The 27,812-nt window shown below is 40.5% G+C and overlaps 1 protein-coding gene across 4 annotated transcripts in view; it reads left to right on the forward strand.

The window, feature by feature from the left end:
• SYT1 (synaptotagmin 1) overlaps nt 1-27,812 on the forward strand; it is a 330,364-nt gene that overhangs the window by 202,765 nt on the left and 99,787 nt on the right. For all 4 annotated transcript variants that reach the window (XM_053404643.1, XM_053404640.1, XM_053404642.1 and 1 more), the window contains exon 3: nt 2,444-2,635. In XM_053404643.1, coding sequence (XP_053260618.1) covers nt 2,461-2,635 — 175 coding nt within the window. In that variant the 5' untranslated portion in view covers nt 2,444-2,460. The remainder of the gene's footprint in view (nt 1-2,443; nt 2,636-27,812) is intronic.

Raw genomic sequence — 27,812 nt, forward strand, 5'->3', positions numbered from 1 at the left:
GCGCACACAAAACATAAGCAGAGGAGAACAGCATGCACAGACCTAAAGGTAAAGGTAAAGGTACCCCTGACCATTAGGTCAAACCGTGGCCAACTCTGGGGTTGCGGCACTCATCTCGCTTTATGGCTGAGGGAGCCAGCGTACAGCTTCCGGGTCATGTGGCCAGCATGACTAAGCCGCTTCTGCGAACCAGAGCAGCGCACGGAAACGCCGTTTACCTTCCCGCCAGAGTGGTACCTATTTATCTACTTGCACTTTGATGTGCTTTCGAACTGCTAGGTTGGCAGGAGCAGGGACCGAGCAACGGGAGCTCACCCCGTCACGGGGATTTGAACTGCCGACCTTCTGATCAGCAAGTCCTAGGCTGTGTGGTTTAACCCACAGCGCCACCCACATCCCTTACTGCACAGACCTACCAGGCAGCAATTCTGCCTCTGTGTCTCCCTGCCTCTGCTGCAAAAACTGCTGCTTTAGTCTCTTCACACCTTCTGTCTCTCTTTTGCTTGGGAGTATCAGATGTGCCCCTGTCTCCAAACTCTGGTGGCTTTCCAATGCCAAACATTCCAAAGAGATCTATGTATCAATAAAATAACTTTAAATGATTAGCTCCCGTAAGGAGACATTGGTTGCATATTCCCCATACATTTAAAGCATGTAAAGCAGCCCCCCCCCCAACAGTCTAGGGAACAGGAGAAATTGTAGCTCTGTGGGGGGCAAACTACAGTTCTCAGGATTCTTTGGAAGAAACCATGTGTTTCAAGTCTATGGTTTGTACATTGGCATTGGCATTCCTGGGCAGTTAGAAGGGGAAGAGAGAATGGGAAATACCATTAAGGAAAGTGCCTTCTACTATATAACTGTTGGATTCTATCCATATTGCTTAACCCTCTCTATTCCCTGCCTCCTGGAAAAAGTAAATCAAGATGGTACATATAGCACAGTGATTTGATGTGGTGGGTAAGATACAAATGTACAAATCAATGGCTTGGATCCTGTTTCGGTCACTCATTTGCTACATAAGCTTTTCAACCCCCACCCCACCCCCAGTGCAAATATTGAGCCAATTATCTCCCTTTTTGGAATTACTGATATCACACTTTGAGATGCAAGCATATGCATAGTCATGACTGTTGGAAGAATAAAGGGTTATAATTTGATTCATTTACCCATTTGAACACTTCCAATGGCATCCAAGGGAATGCATGGGTAAGTTAGATGACATAGAATTTGCTTGTAACTTGTGTATTTATTTATTTTTTTATCTATCTGATGTTTCTTGAATCTCTTGGTTTGATGTGTCTTTCATTTTATTCATTTGGGAGGAAGGTATTGGGTTGGTTTTCTTTTTTTCTTGTTTTAGATAATTTCCCAGTGGGATGCTACAGGCTTAGTTCTTTCTGGAAGAGTGCAAACAATAGTATACACAGAGCAATAATGAGTGATTGTTATCGCTCCAATCCCTTTTCTCTCTGGTTTTCTGAAATTAAAAAAGAGAATTATTATTCAAATGACTCTTATTTAGGACATGGCGTATCACCAGAACAGCCTGCTCAGAACTAAAGCAAACATTTGAGCCAACCCTCAGGCGCTATTCGGATTGTTCTAATCAAAGCTCCACGAAAGTGCTTTACTTTATGCTATAGCTCAAGTGAAGGGATCACAAAATGCCCATGAAAAAAGCATTAAGTTGAAAGTATGTTAATGTAGGAGTATATTTATTTAAACACTGTGGGTGTTCCAGTCTGGAACTACCTACTGATGCAGTGGTTTCATCAATATACCAAAGAGAAAAGTAAATAATTCAACAGAACATTGTCTGAGGCAAATGTCAGTAGAAGGAAAATTGCTTTCGATAAATATGGCTCAAGAGTAAAACACAGCCGATTTTCCAAATAATGTACAGTTTTGCTTACGCAAGGTGCACCAGTGGTTGCAGAGTTTGGGAAAGCCTGAAGGTGTTTTAATTATACTGTTGTAATTACTTCCCATTTTAGCAACTAGCAGTGCTCTGAAACTTTCCGTACCAAGACACAGATACAAATAATTATGCAAATGCAGTCAAGTGTTTGTATATATGGAACTGCTGTCAGTTAGTTTACTTATACTTTCAAAAGGAAAGGGCAGAATCCAGAGTTTAAACAACAGATGCCTAGCCATATTGAGAGATCCAACAGAAATAACTGTTCGTGGCTCAGAAGCATTGAAAAGGAGTCGAGACATAAGAAAAAGCATCAGCTATTACCTTCTGGAAAAGTCTCTTTCCCTGTGGCCTAATAAATATTGTATGAACCAACATGAAGCAATATGGTAATGATGTGATATTTATCCAGTGAGCAGGTGCACCAATTGCAGTTACTGCTCTCTAGTTTGTTGTTGAGCAACAACAACATTTTAACCTTTTTGAACATTCCCCTCCCTTCCTCTGTTTTGTTTTCGATCTTAGTTTCCCTGGGGACTGAAATGGCAAAAGAAAGTCAACACCAGGCCCTAGCGGCGCTACCAGGCACCACTGTTGCTGCTGCGCTAGCAAGCAATGTCACAGAACCTGCGGCTCCCGGAGGGAAGGGGGGGCCAAAAGAAGATGCATTCTCGAAGTTGAAGGAAAAATTTATGAATGAACTGAACAAAATACCATGTAAGTAAAACCAAAGCTGGGTAGAAAATGCCATCATAATTGCTACTGTTGACGCTCACAAACTGCTCGAGAAATACACGTAATGGTCCTTCATTAAATCAGTGTGAAGCTCTGCTATTTTTAAAGCATTATTTTAAAGCATTATTAAAGAATTCTATTTATTAATTAGTTTTCTTCTACTGCAAAAAAGGCATATGCATGCTTTGATGTCTTTAAAGTTCTATATTTGCCTTGTGTTTAAGACTCTTGAGATTAATTGCAGGAAGTGGCACTGATAGTATGGATGGGATCAAATTCTGCTTGTTTGTTGATCCAACAGACTATGGCTATGTATACACTGTGTCTTTAAGTCTTCCCCTCAAAGAATTATGGGCACTGTAGTTTCATACTGGTTTGTGGGAACTGGAAACTCTGTGAGAGGTAAAACCGCAGTGCCCAGAATTCTTTGAGGGAAATGTTACAGTGCGGACTTCCAGCGAGGCAGCATGGCGGCTGCAACAGCAGAAAAGAGCTCCTGAAGCCAGCCAGAGTAAAAGGCTCTGTCTGGCCGATTCCCGGACTCCCAGGACTGCTGCCACCAGCACTGCCAGCGGAGAGGAATTGGGGGTGCCCGGGGCGTCTATCAAAGGAGCCAAAACACCCCCCCACAACCTTGATTGAGCTGGAAAGGCACCCGACCACCCCCCCCAACAGCCGAGAGGAGCTCCAAAACCAGGAGGACAGTGAAGCTAAAGCAAAGAGGGAGGGGAGGAAAAAGGGGGGAAGAGGAAGAAAAAGAAAGAAAGAAAAAGGAGCCCCAACTTTACCGCTGCTGCCCTCATCTCTGCCTACGGGAAAGAAGAGGAGAGGTAGGTGAGCACGGGAAGGCAAAAAAGGCTCCGGAAAAAACACGTGGCTGAGCCTACCCCTCCAGCGGCAAGGAAAACAGAGGAAAGCCGCATGACAAAGATCGCAGAAAGGAAGAAACTACCTTTTTTAAAAAAAAAATCCTTTTTAACCCCTTCCTCCCCCTCTCCCTTTTTTTAAAAAAATAATAATTCTTTTTTATTCCCCCCCCCCCATATACCTACTTTTATCAGTCAACAGTGGGTCGCACAAGGCTCAGGGAAAGCTCGCGGTGTAGCCATAATACTCAGTAGAGACCTGAACTTCACTGCCACAACAGGCCTCAAGGACAAAAAAGGCAGATTCATTTTCACTAAAGGGACACTAGATGGCAAAATCAAACTGACAATCGGCTCCATATATGCCCCAAACACGAAACAATTAGAATTCTTCCAGAAGACACTAAACAAATTCCTCTCCTTCTCTGAAGGGGAAGCAATCCTAGGAGGGGACCTCAATCTAAATATGAAAGGTATATCCCTGAAAGATATCCACCCTACAACCCCATGGGCAACCTTCCTCCGAAGGAAACCCCCAACAACTAGGAACTCTTACAAGTTACTAAAAATGCTAAAAAACAGGGGTCTCTACGACATTTGGGGTGAGCAAAACCCGGGAGACATCAGCCATACATTCCAATCGGGACGTCATGATACAGTGTCCAGACTGGACAGCATTCTACTCACACAGGGTCTGATCCCCTCAGTGGAATCAACAAACATAGGCAACATTAAAATCACAGATCACGCCCCAGTAGAAGTCATCGTTAAAATAGGAGAAGGAACACAAACCACCCCATCATGGTCCTTCAGTCCCATCCTAACTACAAACAAATTAGAGAGAGTCTCACAAAAACCCTCCAAAACCACTTCAAGGAAAACGATGTAGACAATATAACAACCCCCCTCCTATGGGACACAATGAAAGCGGTCACCAGAGGAGCTTGCATAAAAGAGAAAACATTTCTTAAAAAACAAACCTCCTCAAAAATTAGCAAAATAGAACAAGACATCCCAGCCCTCTCAACACGCTACAAACAAACAGGATCTAAAAAACTCCTCAAACTTATAGAACAAAAAAGGAGAGAACTAGACTCCCTAGAAATTAGCAAAACAATGATCAACATTCTATATTCTAAACAACGTTTCTATGAATATGGAGGGAAAAACTCCAGATTACTAGCAAATAGATGTAGGAAAAAAGCACTCAAAACAAGAATACACTGCATCACCAAAAAAGACGGCAACATAACATTCTCCCCTGAAGAAATAACCTCAGAATTTGCAGAATTCTACTCCAACCTATACACCTCCCATAACCCGCCAGAGAAGGAAATCAGAACATTTCTAGCAGGACTGACCATGCCTACCCTAACTGATGAGGAACAGGAATTCATGGACAGCCCTATCACCCCAGAGGAAATAGATGTGGTCCTCAAAAACCTGAAACCACACAAAGCCCCAGGCCCAGACAGCTTCACAGCAGAATTCTATAGGAAATTCAAAAAACCCTTGATGCCCTACATGACCCGCCTATTCAACGACATCATAAAAGGGGGCCCCATCCCCAAAACCTGGACCCACTCCAAAATAGTCTCCATCCCAAAACCACTAAAAGACAGCCTCAAAGTAGAATCATACCACCCAATCTCATTAATAAACCAAGACTACAAGATATTCACATCAATCTTGGCCAACCGCCTAAAAATCTTCCTACACAAGTTAATAGCCCCAGACCAGACTGGCTTTGTCCCTGGCCGCAATATAACAGACCCCATCAGGAAACTACTGAACCTGATCGAACACAGCAAGGCAACTAAACTCCCATTGACAATTATGTCCTTAGACATCCTCAAAGCCTTTGATTGCTTAGAGTGGAAATACATATTAGCAGTACTAACTAACATGAAATTTGGCCCCAGCTTCCTACAAATCCTCAAACAAATATACTCCCAAGCCTCAGCAAAATGCAGAACTAACAATATGGATTCTAATACTATAGCTATCCAAAGAGGCACGAAACAAGGATGCCCACTGTCTCCCTTCTTATTTATCCTGGCTCTGGAACCCTTAGCAATCCGCATCCGAGCAGCCACAGACATCAAGGGAGTGGAAATAAAAGGCAGAACCTATAAATTAGGGCTCTTTGCAGATGACCTAATGGTCACAACACCAGACCCCATAAGCACAGGAACCTCCCTAATCAGAGAACTCAACACATTTGCAATGGTGTCGGGCCTACAGGTAAATTTTACAAAGTCAGAAGCTATGTGCTTCAACACCCCTCCTCACACCCAAAAAGAACTCACGAAGGACACCAAAATAAAACTCTGCCACACCAAGTTCAGATACCTAGGGGTACAAATAACCAGAAACCTCAATAAATTGTACCTCCACAACTACAAGCCCCTGTGGCAACAAATTAACAAAGACCTAAAGAGATGGAATAACGTGAATTTCACTCTCTCAGACAAAATAGCCATGATCAAAATGATCACACTCCCAAAACTAACCTACCTATTCCAAACCCTCCCAATCTGGATCCCCTCAACCCAACTCCGCAGTTGGCAGAGAAAACTACACTCTTCCATCTTCTCACATAAAAAACCAAGAATAAGCCCCAAATACCTGCACCTCCCCACCTCAGAAGGAGGATGGGGAATCCCCAACATAGAAGCATATTACATTGCCAACCAAATACACCATATAATCCCATATATACTAGAAGATGAGACAAAACAATGGGTACACCTAGAGAGGGACACAATTGAAAATACCTGCACCACAACATACCCACTCCTCCCAAACAAACTAAAGAAAATTCCCACAACACTTAACAGGTACACACGGACCATGCTCAAAGCATGGAAAACACAAATAGGCAAACTATCCCCAACCCCATCCCCACTAATCCCCCTGGCGTACCACCCATTATTCCACCAAGCAGCACAAAACCTCCAGATAAAAACCTGGTGAACCAAAGGCTTATATCGCCTAATAGACTTTTATAAAAATAACAAACCCTTGTCAACACAAGAAATACAAGACAAACTAGAAGACACCCAAATGCCCTGGTTAACACAACACCAACTACATGCCCTCTTAAACAACCCAACAGTAAAATCAGCAGCAACTAGGCCCCTGACAACCTTTGAAAACCTCCTCCTAACAACAAAGGGAAACGGTAAAGGGACGGTATCCGCAATATACAAAATACTACTCCAAAATCCCGCAAATCCCCTAGACGCAATCAAAAAACAATGGGAGAATGACATAGGCTATGAGATTAACCCCACTCAATGGACCAGAATGTGGTCTAAACCCCCCTTTAAATCCATATCAACGAAAAGGAAAGAACTCACACTGAAACTCACCTACAGGTGGTACCTAACACCAAGGAAACTAGCGCTAATACACCCAGGAACCTCACCAAAATGCTGGAGAGGGTGCACCTCCACAGGCACATACCTCCACATGTGGTGGGAGTGTCCCAAAATCCAACTATTCTGGACAACAGCCGTACAAGAAATATGTAAAATAACTAAGCAAGTATTAGACTTCACCCCAGAATTGGCCCTACTAAACATCTTCCAAGACAACAATGCCCATTTACACCACAAAGAACTCATAACCCACCTACTTTCAGCAGCCAGAAACACCATAACCAGACACTGGAGAGACCTGTCAGGAGTAAGCATGGACCAATGGTACCAAATAGTATGGGAAACAGCCCTACTAGAAAAATTAACTAATAAACTGAAACTGACACGGGGACAAACAGAAGAAGACACCTTCACCCCGGTATGGCTCCCCTTTATCACATATACAGCCCAACAGGACAACGACAATAATCCACCAACAGCATACAAATCAATATGGCTAACCTGATCCAAAACACCCACCCACCTCACTCACACACGAAAACAAAGATCACCACAGCCAATCACAAACAAACAATCACACCCTAGGCCAACCCCAACCTCTCTCACCACCAAAGGAACACAAGTGAACAACACAAGCACGCTGACACCAAACTCTACATACATTAAGCATAATAGAAACACCGCTACCCGACCCCACCCCATCCATCTCCCTTCCCTCCACCCCCCTTTCTTTTTTCTTTTTCTTTCTTTTTTCTTCTCTCCCTAATGCCTCAACAAATGAAACGGATTTGTAAAAATGTTACATGGAAGAAAAAAAATACGAGGCATTACACTTACAAGAAAACCCTTAATAAAATATTTTTTTAAAAAAGAAATGATACAGTGCGTTTTGAATATGCATTAAAGGTATAGCACATACACAACCTAAAGCTGCAATCCTAGGCATGGTTGCTAGGGAGTAAGTCCCATTGAACACAGTGGGACTTACTTGTGAGTAATCATGAATAGGATTGCAACAAGAAGTTAAAAAAAAAGTAGAAGGAAAGAGCAAATTTAGAAACTGGTGCAGACATAACACATAGGCATGGAACCAGGCTCTCATCATGATTACATGACATGACGTGGTTCCAGTCACCTGTCCAGGTAAGTTAATGGAGTACAGACTACTCCCACCTCGTTCTTCAATGCTAGTGAGCAGGTGGAATGAGCCAAAATCCTTGAGTTAGTGTTACGTCTGAATTGGGAATTACCGTATTTTTCGCTCTATAAGACGCACCTAGTTTTTGGAGGAGGAAAACAAGAAAGAAAATATTCTGAATCTCAGAAGCCAGAACAACAAGAGGGATCACTGCGCAGCGAAAACAGCGATCCCTCTTGCTGTTCTGGCTTCTGGGATAGTTGCGCAGCCTGCATTCGCTCCATAAGATGCACACACATTTTCCCTTACTTTTTAGGAGGGAAAAAGTGAGTCTTACAGAGCAAAAAATACAGTAAGTTTTATTTTGCTCCAAACAAATCTGTAGCTCAGGCTTTTCTTGGCTTCCTGATCTTGACTTGTTCTGAATGAAGCAAACGTCAGACTCCTATTTCAGTATAACAACAAGCCAACAATAGCTGATGGATACTCCTACTCTTCTAACACAAAGGAGAAAAGCCGGAGCAATCTGCTCATCCGCAGCAAGACATTAACCATGGATACATGTGGTCAACACAGCCAGTTAGTGCTCACCAGCAATAGAGTGGTATGAGAATGGCTGCTTAGCCAGTCATGGGGTAGGCAGCTGTTGCGGCCTGTCATGGCAGGCTCCTATCCCTAGGAAGCAACACTGGGGCTAGGCAGCCACCAGTTGTGGAATCCCTTGGCTGGCTGCTTGCATTGGCGGGCTTTCCTGCCATCCGTCTATTTGAATTCTGGCCAGTCGAGCAGGCTTCACTCTGGTCCACCCCCAACCTATAAAGGCTGGCTATGCCTCACTGTAGGGACTGCAGTCCACAATTTAGTGTTTATATTTGCAAGGGATTGGTGTTTGTAATATGTTCTTTCTCACCTTCAGGGTTGGGGATGCAGCAGGCTAATAATGAATGAATAGAAAAAGTGTTGGTGACTCAAAGCCACACTATTACCACCACTATTTAGCCTCTCCTGCAACAGTCAAGCTTGCCTGTTTTTATGAAGAGGGAAAAAAGTGGGAAAGAAATATTAAACTAAACTAGAAAAAGGTTCTTTTTCTAACCTGAGGCCAAGTAAAGGTTTCATAAAGTAGTGACAAAATGGAAGTGACTTCAGAACTTGAAGGGATCTGAAAATTTCAGGGAAAATATCCTTTAGTAGCCTTGATTGATTGGTTTTCTTCAAGTCGCCTGTGTGTTAATAACTCAGCTGCCACATTATTATTCTAAAGGAAATGGAAAGAAAGCTTCTTATGGATCACCACACTTCAGGTATTATCTGCAACCAAATCCAGTAACAAATAAGTCAAATACCTGTAGCTAATTCTGGCAGGTTCAAAAGGATGTTAGAATACTGTATCTGCTATTAGATGCTGAAGAATTGAGGCCCCCCCCCCCTTTTCACAGTTTTTCAGTCAATAAAAATCAAAAAGCAGGTATGATTGTTTATAGGCTGAAATATGCCTTACCCCTTTAGAAGCAAAAAGGGATTTTAAAGGCCACAGTTTGTATCTCATTGCTAGCAAATTTTTAAGGTATGGTTTTTAGTTTGGACCCTCCTCCCCCCCCAAAAGGAAGTCATTAATTGCAATAAATTAGCACAACAGAAAACTTAACCGTGTAGGTTCAGACTATAGCCACTTATTTGCCCGTAATGGTATTACAGTTTTCTCTCCAGTTTTGTCAGTGGAGTGTTCAGGCATTTGTTGCTGACAGTTTAAATGTTCAGGGCGGCTTGTCACGTTGATCTTTATACTGTGGATAAAATAACCTGCAAAATTAAAGCATGGTGGTGCTATAAAGCAGGCTCCCTCAAACTTGGCCCTCCAGATGTTTTTGGCCTACAACTCCCATGATCCCTTGCTAACAGGATCAGTGGTCAAGGATGATGGGAATTGTAGTGTCAAAACATATGGAGGGCTGAGTTTGAGGAAGCCTACTATAAAGCTACTGAAGAAGAATGGTGCAGGGTTTTTTCTTTAGTTATGCAAATGCATGCACTCTGGTTGTGTTTCTGATTAGTGTCTAACTGTGACCATACAAGTTTCCTCAACTTTGATTGGCCACAACAAAATAGTTGTACTCCAATACTTCTTCCCCCTGCCACACAGGACATTTTCAAGCAGTTTTGCAGCAACAAGTGCCATTCCTTGGCTTTTCTTAAATAGGAAGGCCCTGTAATTAATGTTTTCTATCTAAATCAAAAAGGAAGATGCTTCAATAGTACATAAAATATAAATATAATAGTTGGGATGGATAAATCCTTAAGTCTGGAATATATAAAGAGTTACTAATGAGGAATAGTATGGAGAAGAGAGCAGGGGATAGGTAAAAATAAGGTAAAGGTAAAGGACCCCAGACGGTTAAGTCTAGTCAAAGGTGACTATGGGGTTGCAGTGCTCATCTCGCTTTCAGGCCGAGGGAGCTGGCGTTTGTCCACAGACAGCTTTCCGGATCATGTGGCCAGCATGACTAAACCTCTTCTGGTGCAATGGAACACTGTGACGGAAACCAGAGCTCCAATAGTACATAAAATATAACTATACCATATTGGGAGGACAACATCCTTAAATCTGGAACATAGAGTTACTAATGAGGAATAGGATGGAGAAGTGAGCAGGGGATAAGGAGATGTAAAAGTTAAAGGTCCAAAAAGGTCTTTGGCTTTTCTTTTAAACAGTGGTAATATCCAATTGGTGCCTTTGCACTCATGGAACAGCTTTTGTTGCAGCAGACCCTTCCACTGATGGAAGTGGAGGAGAGGCATTTTTTGCCCAAAACACTATCCCACTATCAATATTTACAAAAGATAAAATTGCCAATCTTAGCTGCTTTTGTATATAGAATAGAAAAGAGTGTCATTGTGTCTTTGCAGCAGGCAATTATTATTATCAGATGTGAAGGAAATAAGCAGCTACCCTATCTTTAAAAGACATCTGAAGGCAGCCCTGTTTAGGGAAGTTTTTAATATTTAATGCTGTACTGTTTTTAACATTTGATTGGGAGTCGCCCAGAGTGGCTGGGGAGACTCAGTCAGATGGGCGGGGTATAAATTATTATTATTATTATTATTATTATTATTATTATTATTATTATTATTTACTAATTTATCTGCCCTTCACCCAGGGCAGGTTACAAAATTAAAACAGCCCTGAGAAAGATAGTTTTTAAAAAGGAGGGAAGTAATGGAGAGTCCTTAACCATTAGCCAAACTGCTCACTTTTGAAAAGTCTTGGGAACATTCTAGCTGACACTAAAAGCTAGACAAGAATGACACCTAATTCTACTGCTATCATCTACGAGGCCCTACCTTGGGCAGCCAGAGATCTAAACACTGCAATAGATGGCACCTGAAACTAGAAGAATAAGATGATGAATAGGAAAATGAAATCATTTATATATCACATTGCAGTTGGCAACACTGTACATACTTTATCTCACTAATTATTATCTACCTGTTTTGAAGCATTTCTGAGGTAGTAATCTGCTTATTAAAATTGAATGCCTATCCTGGCAAATAGGTGGTGAATGCCTACTTTTGTGACAGGATTTTAATAAGGGTCTCCTGAGACCCTCAAGACCTCCTCTAGCACCTCACTGTGATTATTGCTGGAAAACTATTAAAGTGACTGTGCCAATGTTTTGCTGCATTATGAACATGTCAAGTTATGCCAGTTCCTATTAAATTGTGCAGAGAATTAAATTTGCAGCTGGAAAACTGTGACAATGTACTTCACTGGTTTATTTTTGAGGCTGAAGTTGGGATTTTGAACTTTAAAATATTGGTATTTTATATTAGAACTAGGCAGTAAATCTCTGATCCTGCAAGTGCTGGGTTTGTGTAATTCACATTGTTGTGTGTTCAGACGCAGAAACCTTCCCCTAAATAAATTCACACTTGACTCAAATTGTTGGTTTGGTTTTTGGCAGAATTTAGGCCACTACTTTATTGATTACAGAAAGTGACTGGTTGCATAGGCTCTGGTTCGACTAGTTCCCTGCCATGCAGGTAGCGCTGACCCAGGGCACCAGCATAGGTCAGCCAAGGGTGAACACCTGGATAAGCGGAAAGCCGGGAACAGGCTATCTCTGCCATCCAACTGTTCCCCTGGACTCAGGCACGGGCACAACTGCCTCTCAGGGGTTGACCAAACCATCGAGTCCCTGGATTCCTTTAACGGAATGTCCTTCACATAGGGATGGTGAGAGCATTCTCCCATCCCTATCACCTGAACCAGAACCTATCCTCAACCTTACAAGTTGTGAAGATTTGCTACACAGCAGGTGAAACCCAAATGGCACCAGCCAATCAGTCAAGTGGGGAAAACTCCTGCCATGCCCCTGTCCCAACAACACACGACACACGACGGCATAGCAAGATCAAGCGCAACAAGCCCTAAAGGTAGGGAGAGGTGGGTAGGTTTTCCAAATGCATGCGCCCAAAAAGGAAGCTCTGGTCACGTGCATGGGCACAAATAGGTCTCTCGAATCGTTTGGACTGCATCCCATTGGCCAGATTGTACCCAACTTCGAGGGACATACCACTCGGGTGTTGTGGCTTAATAATTGTACCCACCCACAACACAGGGTGTCGGTTGTCCAGGTCTCACCACAATACATGCCCTCTTTAAGAGAGAACCCGATTTATCTACACATGTCTTGAAGGCACAGAGCTCCAGTGGGTGCTGAATATGTGATTTATGTAAAAGAACTTATTCTTTCCTTCTGTGAATCTCATTCAGTTAAGAGCTTTTAGAAAAACTCATGTACATAATACATTATGGAACATTTCTTTTTAAGTATTTTGAAAGAAAAAATGTGCTTGTTCTATAGTTACAGTGTGCAATAAATTGAACAGGAGTTATTTATGGGCTATTCATATGCAGTGATATCCAGTAATTGGCCTAATACATTCAGTTTGAAAGCGTGGCAGAAGTACCCTACCTTTTAACAAAAAAGTTATTTGTAAGGGTATTCTGTGTTCTGTATTCTCTCATGTGAAAGTACAATGCCTAGCATACTAAATTAATGTTAAATACTAGTAGTGTTATCTTAGACAGGGGCAGCAGCCTAGCAAAACTTTATCAAAACTTAATTGGTCTCAGTGTCTTCTAAAGTGTACTACAGAGATATTTAATAAATAATAATGATAATGATGATGATGATGATGATAATAATAATAATAATAATAATAATAATAATAATAATAATAATATAATACATACAATGCTTCTACTGAGAGGACCCACAAGAGTGTGGGACCCACATAACTAATCAAATTGCAAATAAAACACATTTCTAATAGCAATTAACATAGTACATAATGCACCTATAGTAAACCCCACTGAACTCAAGAGAACTTACTTATGGTAACCATGTATAGAATATAATAACAGTCTACTGGATCAGGCAAAAGGCCCATGGCATCTTATTCTCACAGTGGCCAACCCAATGTCTATGGGGTTGCACTGTAATGCTTACATTAAAATAGAAACCTTACTGCAGCAAGGGTAAAATATGTCACACATTAAGGCTGGCAACAAGCCCATTTAAATAAAGGTATGTTCAATTTATTGTTAAGGAGACAGAAAGCTGGCTAATTTAAACTGGGAGAAAGCTCTGGAATCATTACCACAGAAAAGGACCTGCCTTTTGTGCTCATTGGTCAAATCTCCTGAGAAGGCATCAAGAGCATGGCCTCTGAAATTGAACTTAATTCCCACGCAGGTCTAATGTGCATGGGGAATTCAAAGACTGGAATCATCAACTGAGTCCAGAAGTTAATAGTAAGCCAACTGGTTTGACATAACATCCTTGACAATTGACTTTGCTGGCTGGGGCTGATGGTAACTGGAGTTCAACTACACCTGGATGTTTGCTGCCCCAAGTTTTCTATAAAAAGAGGTGCCGGAACTCACCGTGAATGCCTCCCTTGTTCTCTTATAATGGCAATGAGAGATGCTGGAATTGAGTGGCTGGGGGGGAAAGCCCTAACATAACGTAATGTTGTAACATCGTTTACTGCTTAGAATTACCTTTCCTTCTTTTTTTTCTTTTTTGTGTTTCTGTTTACCTTACTCTGATCAAGCTTTCAAAAATCCATTTGTCAATTTAACCCCCCCACCCCAAAAAATATCTCAGTTCAGAAACCTGCTCTTCATTTCAAATATGACATGGGTACCGTTTGGCTTGAAGTAAGTGCAAAGGAAAAAGAGGTCAGGAAAACATAAAACAGCATGAGGTTTACTATTCATAACTTCCAGTCTGGCATATCCTTTTCAGATTACATGTCTGCGATGGTAATCAGTTGGCATGGAACCATTTATTCCAGAATGCCAATTTCTAAACTGTCTTGTCTTGTGAAACATTTGTTGATAGATAGGGCTTTAAGTCCCCAAGATTGGGTTGGGTTTCCTAGTTCACAGAAAATTGGGTTTAGGAGAAAGATTAGCAGATGAAAGGAAAATGTCTGAAGTACTTTTAATTCAAGCATAGCATTTGGAATTATAAAGAAGAAGAAGGCTCACCAGAGAAAGAAGTCAAAAGTGACTTGACTGATAGCAATTGTGAGCCAGCCATGCAAATAATTCCGCAGTGATTCTGTGTATGAAACTATTTAGCAACATCACCTTCCAGCATATAAAATGCACCCCAAGGAGGAAGAAGCAGACGAACTAGGAAAAATGGAAAGTCTTTTTTTATTACTGTATTAATGTGTGAATTTGAAATTGCTGAAGCTTATATTATGCTGTCCTAATAATTACAACTGAGCTTCTTTTCCTCACATGACTTGTCTGTATTCCTTCTTTAAGATTGTCCCCCACATTATAAGATTTGCAGGGCATGGAAATGTATACAGTATTACGCCACACATCTTCCTATAGATCATTTGAAAAAGCAACTCCCCATAGGAAGGAATGATTGGAATATTATTAAGATAAAGACTGCAATCCAGAAGGGATATACATCATCTTCATGAACTTGAATGTTTATAAATGCAGTATTGTCATAAAATGTACAAATTCCTCAGTGTCCATACCACAAAGAGGAATAACTAGTCATTAGAGGTTTGGAGAAAACATTTCACCACCTTATGGATCTAGTGCAGCCAGAGCTGGCAAGGGCTACAGTAGTGAATTGTCCCTTTCTATATTTGTTCCCATGGTGACCCAACTACTCTGAAAGTAAGCCCCACTGAGTTCTGAGGGATTTACTCCCATGAAGGTGTGCATAGGATTGGAGCCTAAATAAAACAGCTCTCACCACCTTACCTCCTGTTTACCTGAAAGGAATTTTCTTTTGCCTGTCAATCATATGCCTTTTAATTTAATTTTAAAGCTGGGCTATATGTAGGCCTGTAGGCATCAAATCAGTGATCCATTTTCACTTTTGTAACAAGTGGGAACCCCCATTTCTCCTACAGTATATAACCAATAACAGCTCATACCTACAACCAAATTTGGAACAACTCTACTCAATGTACTCCAGTTCTTCTCCCCTTTGTTTCACGGCAGACTGAGGAATTTGCCTCCGGAAGGTGATGGTATGAAAGCAGTTCCAATCCTGCCTATGATCTGTGGCCTCTTTACTCCACAGTGCAAACTACCATGTTAGCACATATGAAGAGTCAAGCTGGATCAAACCAAAGGCCTGTCTGGTCCAATATTCTGTTTCCACAGTGACCAGCAAGATGCCTGTGGGAAGCCCAGTCAGGAAGTAAGAGAAAAAGCACTCTTCCACTCATGTTCCCAACAACTAGTATTCATATTGCCTCTGATACCTGGAGGTAACATACAGCTATCTTGCAATTAATAGAGCTGTCATCTTTTTAAAGTAAGAAAAAATAACAGATGAGAACAGTAGAAGAACCCTGCTATATCAGACTAAAGAATTATCTATTCCAACACCCTCTTTTCACAATGACAAACCACATGACTATGGGAAGCCCACTATCAGGACATGAGTGCATAGCATTCTCCCTGGTAGCTAGCCATCCTACAGGGACAGTAACATAGGTTAGTTGCATATCCAGGGCTTTTTTTCAGCCAGAACTCAGTTCTGGCACCTCTCAGGTAGATGCCATTGCCATTCTAATAGAACCAGGGAGGTTTTCAGGGTGAGTTCTGGCACCTCTTCTTCCAGAAAAATAGCATTGCGCATATCTGTCTGTATAATATATCAGGGCATACTTCCTCCTTTCCATTTTTGTAGTGGTACAACCAAATTTCATCCTAACAGGCCCCATGCCTCATTAATGACAACATCTTTCCCATCGCGTTTTGGTATCAAAGAGACAGAAAGTTGTTACAGTCAATATTTCCCCCCTATGACTTAATTGTTTCCATTTGAAACAGCAGGAAGAATTTAGGTAGGAATGATGCAATTTCTTTGTCTGGAACTTGGCCAGATCCCTAACCAAGACCAATCAAGCTCCCACTAAAGCAATTCACTGTCTTTCCATTTACTTTAATGGCACTTGGGCATTGCTGGCGAAAAGGTTCTGTGGCTTCTTTAATGACCGCATGCTCTTCAGGACATTGGTTTTATGTCTCACGCAGAGGGCAATATTCCCTGATGGCCATTGCTACATTTGTGAACCCCCCACCTTCCAACCCATCACAGCTCTGTTAAATGAGCAGTTTGTTAGTGTAATGTAACAACTGTTTCTCCCACGCTGTGCAGGCATTCTTTCAATTCATTGCTCGGGTTGTTTTGGGGTTCTTTTATGCCTAAGGTTCTTCTGGTTTAGGCATGTCTTCCAACATGACCCAGATTTTTTAAAAAAATACATTTCTGTGTATGAGTATCTAATAAGGCCCAGGAGAAGCAGGTCCTGGGGTACAGCCTTCAACAATCCTTGAATTACACTGAACTAAAAGTATTATATTGAACTTCGCTGGCAAGTATCAGATGGCTGGGGATGGATGAGAGGGACAAAGCTTCGATGCAGACTTTGGGGAGAAAATATTGTCCTTTTCTGGTGGCCTGGTTTACTGGGAAAAGTCGTGGTGGGGAAACACCTTCATTCTTCCCTACAGATGGTTCTGCTGCCACTGCAAATAACAGCGGAAATCGTATTGCATCATTTCAGAGGCACTGTGGATGGGAAATGCCTCCTGAGCACCATTCTAGCATAGCATATGCTCCTGGAACAGTGGCACATTGGGTCGTGATGTCATTTCAAAAGGATTTGTGGCGTGCAATGGTGCCCACAGTGTCAACGGAAGGAGCTGCTTTGCTGCTTGCAATGACAGCGAAATTGTACCAGAGAAAGAGTCTGTTGCTGTCACTTTCCCCAGTAAGCCCCCTACTCCAATTACTGAAAAAGTGAAAGCAACCTTAGTCTGCATTAACAAGAGGCATACTGCCCTGATCATGAGAAGTAATGAGTCCTGTTCAAGAACTCAAAGAACACAATGAGGAAAAGAGTGTGTAGAGGACAAAGGTCATGTGTGCATGCTGCCAGCATCTGCATTCCTGTTTGGGTCCATGTGCTGGACCTGCCCTCAACAGTCCTGTTCCACCCCTGACTTTCCCAAATTACATGGGAAGGTCTGAAGGGGGCATGTATGCTGAATAAGCTTAGAAGCTTCCCCACAACTGGGAACTTGGCATTATCCAGGCTCCTGGTTGTGGGGAATATTCTAAGTACTCTCAAGCCCCCTCAATGCAGGAAGGGTCAGAGGTGCAGCAGGTGGGGCTAGGAATGTTGGGAGGCAGTTCCAGCATGTACACCCTGATGCCTCCTACACACTTTATGTCTTCACCTAAGCAAGACTAATGTTCTATTCTATGCTGTGCTGGTCAGCCTGCATCTGGAGTATTGGGTCCAGTTATAGCTGCCTCGTTTTATGCAGGTGGTTGGTGATAGTGCTGCTGTTGCAACCCACCTTGGGACAGGTTGTGATGACTGAGTCATGGATCCATCCCAGCAGCTGAAGATCAGTGCTCCATATGTTCAGAGTTTGTTTGTTTTTAGTTGGTCTTCACTGGGTTCCCCTCCTAAATTCTTTATCATCTTTGATAAAGAATTTTATTTATGTATTTATTTAGATTTATATACCACCCTTCATCAGAATGGTTCACAGAATTTCCAGCTAATTAACATGAAGGTTTCCAACTCATCAAGATGGTTTTTGAAATGTACTGATGAGCAGAGCAGTGCTTTAAGTTTGGAGAGTTCACCATGATGCTCTTGTTGACACAAAACCTAAAATAGCATTAGCTTTTAAAGCCATATCACATTATTGACTCAGGTTTCTTATCTGGTATAACATCTTAATCTTTTCCCAGAAGGGCTATTGCTCAGCTAGTTTTTATCCATCTTTTGCTAGAGCATTTGTTTTTGTTTTTACTGAGTAAACTTCACTACATTAGTCCTCCTTAAATTTCATTAACCCCATTTGAAGAGTTTGCAGCTTTGTCAGAATCCATCTGTGTAAAACTTCCCTTCTTTTCTCCACCCACCAGGCAAATTCACTCTAAGACCATAAAAGAAGGTGAGATTCTTGGCCCCAGGGTTCACAATCCAGTTCTACAGTCCTGAATACATGAAGACACACTCTGATAGTATTCCTCCCATTTCTCTAGGGTCTATACAATGAGCCTTGCCTAGCAGCTCATTTTGAAAGCAGGTGTTGAAGACTTAAGTAGTGACTTCTCTTATGAGTATTTTTTAATCCAGCAGCAGAAATGAAAGTAAATTTACCAATCCTGTGTGATCAACTGATGTAAAATTTAAATTAAATTAAATTTTAAAAGAATTAAATAGCTGATAAGACTAGCAGGCATAAGCATAATTACTCTTGGAACAAAAAAACCCAGGACATTAGTTTTTCTGGCAAACACACTGACATTAACTAAAGAAGCAGCTGCACAGTTTCTTATGCACTAATAGAAACTTTGTTAGAGATAATCAACAATTCTTTGAAACCTGTAGCATCAACAGTAATGAGCAATTAATTCTGAATCACTTCAGAACCCAGAATGTTGACCACAGGAGAAATAGACTGAGCAGCAGAAAAATGGAGTTTATGAAGCATGAAGAAATAAAAACGAGACGAACATAACTTTCAAGAGAAAGTGAACATAAGGGGAAAATAGCAATCAATAAAATCTGAAGCTAGCAGAAACAGTCTTGGAAAATAAATGTGCTTCCAGAAACGTAGATAAGTGCTAATTTATTTAAGAAGGATACTTATTATTCAGAGCCATTTGCCTCCTACTTTAAACTAAAGGCAACTGTGTTATGAAACAATAACAAGATCCAAACTTTGCACATATCTATTGACATCTAGGAGGTGATCTATTAAAGTACCGGTGTGGCATCAGTACAAAATAGTGATGTTTTTGTTTTTCACCAGTGACATTTCCACATGATCATGTGTTACTTATTTATTTTTTTAAAAAAGGTCCTCAGTGTAGTCATAAATATAGTGGTACCTCGGGTTACATATGCTTCAGGTTACAGACTCCGTTAACCCAGAAATATTACCTCAACTTTGCTTCAGGATGAGAACAGAAATTGCACGGCGGCAGCAGGAAGCCCTATTAGCTAAAGTGGTGCTTCAGGTTAAGAACAATTTCAGGTTAAGAATAAACATCCAGAACGAATTAAGTTCTTAACCCAAGGTACCACTGTAATTTGTCTTTCCAGGATCATCATTGCACTGAGATTTGTACATGAACAGAAGACATGAGCCAAACCATTAACACATGCACACTATGGTAGCATATTCATCTGTGATGTCACCCTTATGTCCTTAATGCTGATGCTATTTTCTGTTTCTGTCATTATGATGGGGAAAATACTTGACAGTACTTTTTTTAAAAAAGCTGTCAGTATTAACACTGAAGGCATGGTAAAGCAGTAAATAGCTTAATAACCATATGACCTGTATGGTGGTCCCATACCTCTTAATTTGTGAGTAAAAACATTTTAAGGCAGCGAGGAACTGCTGGTGAGATTTTGAAGCTCCTTGGATAGTTTTAATTTGTGGGTAGTTTGAATAGTTAATTGAAGTTTTTCTTTTTTAAAAATGATGTCAAATGTTCAGCTCCAAAACCATCCTTAATCTAATGTCCTTTGTGTCATATACAAACAATACAGTTTTGCTTGATCTTGATCACAAGTAATTTTAATTAATTCAATCCTGTTACAGTAAAGCACATGGGTATTGCCATATCTGTAGAACTTTTAATTGCCCAGATTACTTCACACAGTTTCTCTCTCATTTAACCTCACAATGAACTTCCATATTAGATTTAATATTTATACCCCACTTTTCTAAAAAATAAAATAAAATTCAGAGCTGCTTACGAAACAAAAATACAATAGACAACAATATAAAATACTGAATGTATTACAAAATGCAAATGCAATATAAGGTATACAATTTACATATTTGATACAAAATAAAAATGCACAAGCACAAGGTTCCCCCCCACACACCCTGTCTCTTTTAAAAGAACATTTATATATGCCTTTGATCACTTCAAAAGGCCTCATGTGGTGCTGTTCACAGATATGTCTTTATTTCTATCTTGGAACGTATAGGTCTCTTTTCCACCCAAAGATTCCCAAAGTACCTTATATAGATCTCTGCTAAATGACTGCATATATATATATATATATATATATATATATATATATATATATATGAGAATCAGAAAATTCATGCATGTGTATGCAGCTCATTGTGGACAAAGATTTCTGGATCTGGTTGTTTGTGAGTTTTAGTATTGCTTCATGTCACTGCTCAGCTATGAAGTTGACCCAAGGATCTAATTGGACAAATTTCTCTATTAGCCTAGCCTGCTTTACAGGATTCCTGTGAAAAGAAATTGATTTCTCAGTACATTGAAGAACACTATAAAAGTCAACAGTGGCAGATAGAAGAGGCATTTTATATGTTTAAAATGTTTTTTCCCCAGTTTACCACTTCATAAGTGATCTGTATACAATGTAAAATTAATCCATACTGGGATTATTAAAAATCAGGCTTTACGTACTCAACTGTTTTATCTATCTTTTTAATTTAACCAATAACTAGCACAGATTTAACAAACTAGTGAAATTCAACTATGAATCTTTTGGGAGATCACTGGAAAAGGAAGAAGGCTTGCAAACCAATATTAATTCTTCACAGCTTTTTTAAAAAGTGCATCGACTGCTGTCTGATGTTTTTTGCTCAAAGCAAGATCCAGGGTTGCTTTGTAATGCTGTGGGAAAAATAAGGTCTTTGCAGAAATAGCAATATGATAATCTGACAGGACTCAAGAGATAGATGGTGTCTAGTGTTCTCTCTCCCCTGAACATTGGTGTTGTTCTTGTTGTTTTCAATAGATATTAAGCAGTTGCCAGTATCTCATCTTGTCACATACTTGTTAAACCTTGTGGATTTGGGGGGTATTAAATGCTAATTATTTTTATTACACCTTTTCAAGGTTTAAGTTAGCATATAAATATAATAAAAATCAGTAAAATACAGCCCACAAAGAAGCAAGCAATTACATTCAAATGTGAACAAAGGGAGGTGCTGGCTTGTTTTTTGTTTTTTGTAGTTTGCTACAAACATTTGGCTACCTCTTCAGTAGAATGTGCTATTTCAATGTAGTTTGGGGCAAAAGTATTCCCCTGAATGCAGTTATATGGCCTTCGCAGCTAATCCATAGAGATCACCAATACGAAACAGATGGTGCTGAAGGAAAACACTGGAAATGGACCTTGTCAGATTTTGTTGCTGTGATAGACTGTCCCAGAGTGCAGAAGCAAACATTATGTTCCTATCCTTCAATACTAAATGAGTCTGGACAAGAAACTATTTCCTCTTATGAACAAAATCTGACAGATTCAGCTACTGGTGATGCTGAAATTATCCCTTGAATCCATCGGTACTCACTTGCTGAAATACGGAAGTAGGAAATAGTGTCTACTTGTGTTGGTGAAAAGTTAAATGGTATGTTCTCTAAGAGCTATTTAACACAAATTGTGCTTTAGCACTGACTGTCAAGTGACCCTCTATATCTGTGATGGGCTCTTTAGGCAGAACTGGGGGGTTTTAGTTTTATTTTTGAATCCCTTCAAAAAGTCAATAAGTTTCTGCAACATTCTCTCTCCTCCTTTCTCTGTCTCTCTTCCTGCCATTAGTAAGATTAGTAAATATATCTACATTTGCATGCATCATAAATCAAAACAAAGTACAATGTAATTCTCAAAACTTTATGTTTCCATGACAGTATTTCATCCATGAATAAGCATTATTGATATTCTTGTATCCCACTATCCAACACTCAGCTGAAGTTCCAAATGTCTCGTTAGCTAAGAGAATATAATATGATTAGGATTGTAGTCATGCTAAGTCATACTGCAGAAAACCAATAAATACTAATATTGTATCTACCCTTACAGTAATTAATTAATAAACCACGTTCATGTTAGATAAATCTAAATGTTTTACAGTGGCATTAGTGTATAGTGCCCCAGATAATTCATAAATTCTTAGCCATCTTTCAAAGCACAGTGTTACCTTGGGTTAAGTACTTAATTCGTTCGAAGGTGCATTCTTAACCTGAAACTGTTCTTAACTTGAAGCACTACTTTAGCTAATGGGGCCTCCTGCTGCTGCTGCTGCTGCGCCGTTGGAGCACAATTTCTGTTCTCATCCTGAAGCAAAGTTCTTAACCCAAGGTACTATTTCTGGGTTAGCGGAGTCTGTAACCTGAAGCATATGTAACCCGAGGTACCACTGTAGTCAGAGGTGTAATTAGCATTGCAGAGTTGAAAGACTGTCATTTCCACTGACTCGGTTTGACCCATTGTTTGCAGTTTGTTTCTATATGTTGGTTAAGAGAGTGGATTTTTACAAATTAATTTTATTTCAGCTACTGAGCCATTTGAGATTATGCTCATTCGTTGGAGAATGTACAAGGTTCAGGTGATATATGCACATTTCTTAAGGCCTGATGGAGGGTATTTATATTGATCTGGACAGGTTATCTGTGCATTTGTGATGAAGCCTGATGAACATGCACAGTGACCAGTTGTAATGCAGATTAACCACTAACCTTACATTACCAGAGAGAGAGAGAGAGAGAGAGAGAGAGAGAGAGGAGATTGATCTCCAGTGTCAACCAGTTCTGAACTACTCTTGACAAAGTGTTATGGCTGTATTTCAAATAATTTCAAGAAGGACAAGCAAATATATTTTGGAGGTACTAGATATTGTTATACAGTAGTTTGTGGGATAGCAAAAATCATAGATGTGCAATAATAATAGAAACAGGTGCCACGTTCTCCTTTGATATATAGAATGGGAACACAAAAAATGCATTTTTTAGCAGTCATGATCAGGTTCAGCAGTCATGATCACAGTTCAGTGCCAGTTGTCTGGTGACAATCAGGTCCATCTGGTGCCAGTTGCCTAACCTTGGATGTCCCCAGGGCAGTTGCTGTTTTGTCTTGATAGAGAAGAATGTGTTCGTGATGCAGAGGCTATGATGTGAGCACAAATCAAGCAGCCTTTATCTGCTGCCAATACGAAAGTGACTTATGCTGTTGCCCCATGTGTGATGATCACCCCAACTCTGTCACTGAAATCTCCCAGCAGGAATAGGTGTTCACAGGCTGGGACCATTCTGAAATTCTGGTCTAGTTGTGCGTAGAACTGGTCCTTGGTCTGTATGTCAGAGCACATATTGGGAGTGTAGGCACTCAATTTGTTAACCAGATGAAAGGTGGAGGGAACGCAAGCGTTCTGAGCCTTCGGTTGGTGGTTCTCTTGCAGACAGAAGAGAGTTCTTCACTGTTAAGCCTACACTATGAATATGTGGTTGCTCCGGATTCCCTCCTTGCTAGAAAAATTTGTAGTTCTTCTCTTCGAAGCTGCCATTCAAAATGAGTCTAGTCTCTTGTAAAGCAGCAATTAAAATGTTGACCATTTTCAGCTCATGGTCTATGATGGCCATCATCCATGAGTCATTGACCTGCCACAGTAGAAAAGCCAGGACACATGGTCCTGATGTTCCAGCCTCCTAGGGTTTGTTTCTCCTTTTGTTCTTCGGTCCACTTGCCAAGTGATACTCTGAGCTCCAAGCACCCATTGCAGCAGATGGACAGTGGCGGGTCAACACTTGATTGACTGGACACTGCCCAGCTTAAGGTGGGTGGTAGCTGACCAGTGAGACATTATGATCTCTTCCAAAGACAACACTTAGTGCTCATACCTTATACCTATCAGGTTGAGCTTATAACTCATAACTGCTGTCTTCTGCATTGTTTTTGCTGCGTTAACAGCACCAAAATGATGTCTGCAGGGCACAAGCCAGAGCAATGTTTGTGGACGTTCTGGGCTGCCCAGACGACACAACTCTGCTCTCTGGCTTACTAATGTGATCCAAAGAAAAAGAAAGCAATGCATTTGGCACCAGCTGTACTGCAGGAATTGCTGGAAGGAGCCATACAAGAAGTCATCTGACCACCTTACGGACTCCACTCCAAATTAGTGTAGGGTTTACTCCTTAGCCCTTTTTTCTCCTGAAGATGTTCTGCAAGGCAGGGGAGGTTTAGGTTCAGAGTTTTCCTTCCATCAGATTATGTTGGTGTTCTCTTTTCTTGTGGTAAGACAAGCAGAATTTAATGGATTATTTGTGAAATAAAGCACTCAATTCCCTTTGTACAAATAAAATCAATTTTACGTAACACCAAAGAAATGCAGGAAGAAAGAGGGAACAGCTTCACATCCTATCTCATTGATATTTATTACTTTTCTGCTATCCTTATGTAATTTGCATTTTTCTAAAAACTAAATAAAAGAAAAAAGCAGCGAGCAGTTGTTAGTCTATGAAAATTGGTTGTTGTGCTCTAAGGGTGATGCAACTTTGGATTTGATTAGATTCTATTAATGAGATCAAATGATGCTTTTGGTCTCGAGAAGCTAATGCAAACGAAATCTATTTATCACCTTGGCAGTGGTCCTGCAAGGAAGTTAATGACCATTACTGTGCTACTACCAAGCCAATCAGAAATCATGCTTTTTGTGCAGAAAAGCTGAAGTGAGCAATCAATCATCATCATCATCATCATCATAATGCTGTTAAATGGGAGTCTAGAAAGGAAAGGAAAGCAACTTGGCCATTAACTTCAAATGCACCCTGGAAATGGGTTTCTTTGTGTGCAGAGCACCCCTGGTATCATGGTTGCAGCCTAAGAGATCTTTGCAGCATGAAATAGCTGAAAACACCAGGCAAGGGAGACATTCACACTTAGGTGCTTTATTGTGTGTATAGGACAGGGATAGATGGACAGATAGATTAGATAGTTATAGAGATATAATTTATTTCCCCAAAGAATAATAGAACACATTTCTTACATCAGACGTCTAGGTTTTGTGCAGACCAGGACTCATCTAATAGAATTTTCCCCTTGTCTCAGTTGCGTAAGTATTTCATAGCTTCCATTTTCGATCCATAGACATACTCAAATCAAAACCTCACTTATAACTCATTCTTTGCTGTAAAGCTTACAAAAGCACTCAACAATAGCAAGGCAATTTAGGAAGTTGCATTGTTCAACACCAGGCATCAAAGTCTTTTGTCATTCTTCTGCTTTGTCAACCTAGTGACCTTTATTCTTCATAGTGATCTGGATTGCAGGATGAGTGAAACCATACTGGATATAGCTTTTGTTGTTGTTCTTACAAATAATATGCATCAAATTACTTGTTGTGATTGCAACTTTGTATTATTTATTTGGTATATTTGCATCCCACTATTCCACCAAATTCTGGTTCTCAAAGTGCAATCCCAATCCTCTTTTCATACTGTTTCCTAGAAGAGGCTAAGGTGTCTATATGAAGCCATTAGGAGTAGTCATTTAAACATTTGGGGTGGGGTCACATGTGATAATAATCTTAAACCAGCAGTTCTTGGAAATTTCATTTTAAAAAGGAACTGCTTCTAGTTCAAGATCATCCAAAAAAGAACTAGTTCCAGTTCCAGTTTGTCCCTTTAGAAAACTACCTAGTTCCGTTCAAGTTCATCCAATTCATGTTTAACAGTTCATTAAAAGTTCATTAAAAGTTCATCCTTGGTAAACAATAAACAGCAATTCACACGGTACAAACTGCTGTACTGAAGTATATGGTTCAAAAGTACATCATGGGCCACAGACAGACAGAATGAAAGCAGATAAAGCTTTCACCATCTTTGTATTTCCATAATAGAAAATGTTTTCTTTGTTTCATTTGTGCCAACCACACAATGTGCCATTCACTTCGTTCCTGTGCCTGTTATTTCTCAGTGCAAACTGCTCCTTTTGGAAGATACCGAATGTTTTTAGCAGGGAAGATACAGGAAATATCTAACATTCCTTCTTTCTGATTGTGTGATTAAGTGATTAATCATCCTTCATGACACCAGCACCTCCATATCTGCTTAACAAGCCAAAGAACATTATCTCCTTTACTTTCTCGCCTTCTTTATAGAAGTTGGCTTAATAAGACTCGAGGTCTCCTATGGAGTGTGCGCGCATGATGAAACATGAAGATGAACTACAGCCATTTAGAGTTCTACCTCAAAGTGAACTTAATTCACCCAACAATTTTGGGACCCACTTTCAGGTGTAGTTCAGAGATTTTTTTTAACTAGTTCGGCTGAACTAGTTCATTCCGAGCACTGGAAACAAACCATTTGTGCCATAATATTTTGCTAGAGATGAACTGGCACACATCTGGCTCCTAAGTGATTTGATGCAACACCAACAGTTCTTCTCTCAGGAAAGAAAAGGTATGACAAAAATCAGTGTAGCTTTTCAACAATTTGGCTAGTCAAATATGATTACTGGAATCCAATTTGGGCAAACATGGATTTTGGCTTTTAATAATGAGGTCAGCAGGTATGGTTTGTAGTCCTTTAATGTATTCTGGGCTGCTGTGCCTTTGAGCTGAAGTTAGTTCATCTGCTGGCGTTTGGAGCTTAGATTAATTCAGAGCTGATATTGCTGTGTAATGTGGAACAAATCATGTAGGCAGTAGCAATTGCAGCTGGCTAAGCCCACACGATTGGTACATTTTTATGTCAGACAGCTTTCTGCCTAAGAAAGATATGCTGTCATAAGTTTCATAGCATTAATCTCTTACCAAGCAACTTCCAATTTCTCTTCTTTGTATGAGACATTCTTATGGAATTATGCATGCATTTCTCAACACCAGGGAAGAGATTTCAAATGCATATAACACCCACATGCTTATGGAGAATTAAATTCATTGATCTTGGCAGGACTTACTATTAAATCAGCATGATTGGAGTAACTTTGCGGTCTAGTTCTGTACATATTTTTCCAATTATGTCAACGCGTCTTCTGTCTGCATGACGCAGCAACTTACTTATCGCAAAAGTTGTATGTGAAAGCATACTGTGGGCAACTGTGTTCACCTCTGGTCATCACAGTTCAAGAAGCATGTGGACAAATAAGTGGAAAGAAAGAATTCAAAGAATATCTATGAGGCTGATAAAAGAACTGAAAGGCAATCCTCCATGATGAGAAAATCAATTAGGTATAATAAGTGTATATTTTAAAACATTTTTGGTTGAATCCAGAGCAAGGTAGTCACACTTAGCAGAACAATCCTATGCATGTCTCCTTGGAGGCCACTTACCAAGAGGAGGGAGGGAGGGTTGAGGCTCAAGGAGCTCACCCCAAAGTCCCCTTGCCTTGGCTGGCCTCCTTTTGGTATGTGGCAG

The sequence above is a fragment of the Podarcis raffonei genome, chromosome 10, assembly GCF_027172205.1.
Source record: "Podarcis raffonei isolate rPodRaf1 chromosome 10, rPodRaf1.pri, whole genome shotgun sequence".
NCBI classification, from domain to species: domain Eukaryota; kingdom Metazoa; phylum Chordata; class Lepidosauria; order Squamata; family Lacertidae; genus Podarcis; species Podarcis raffonei.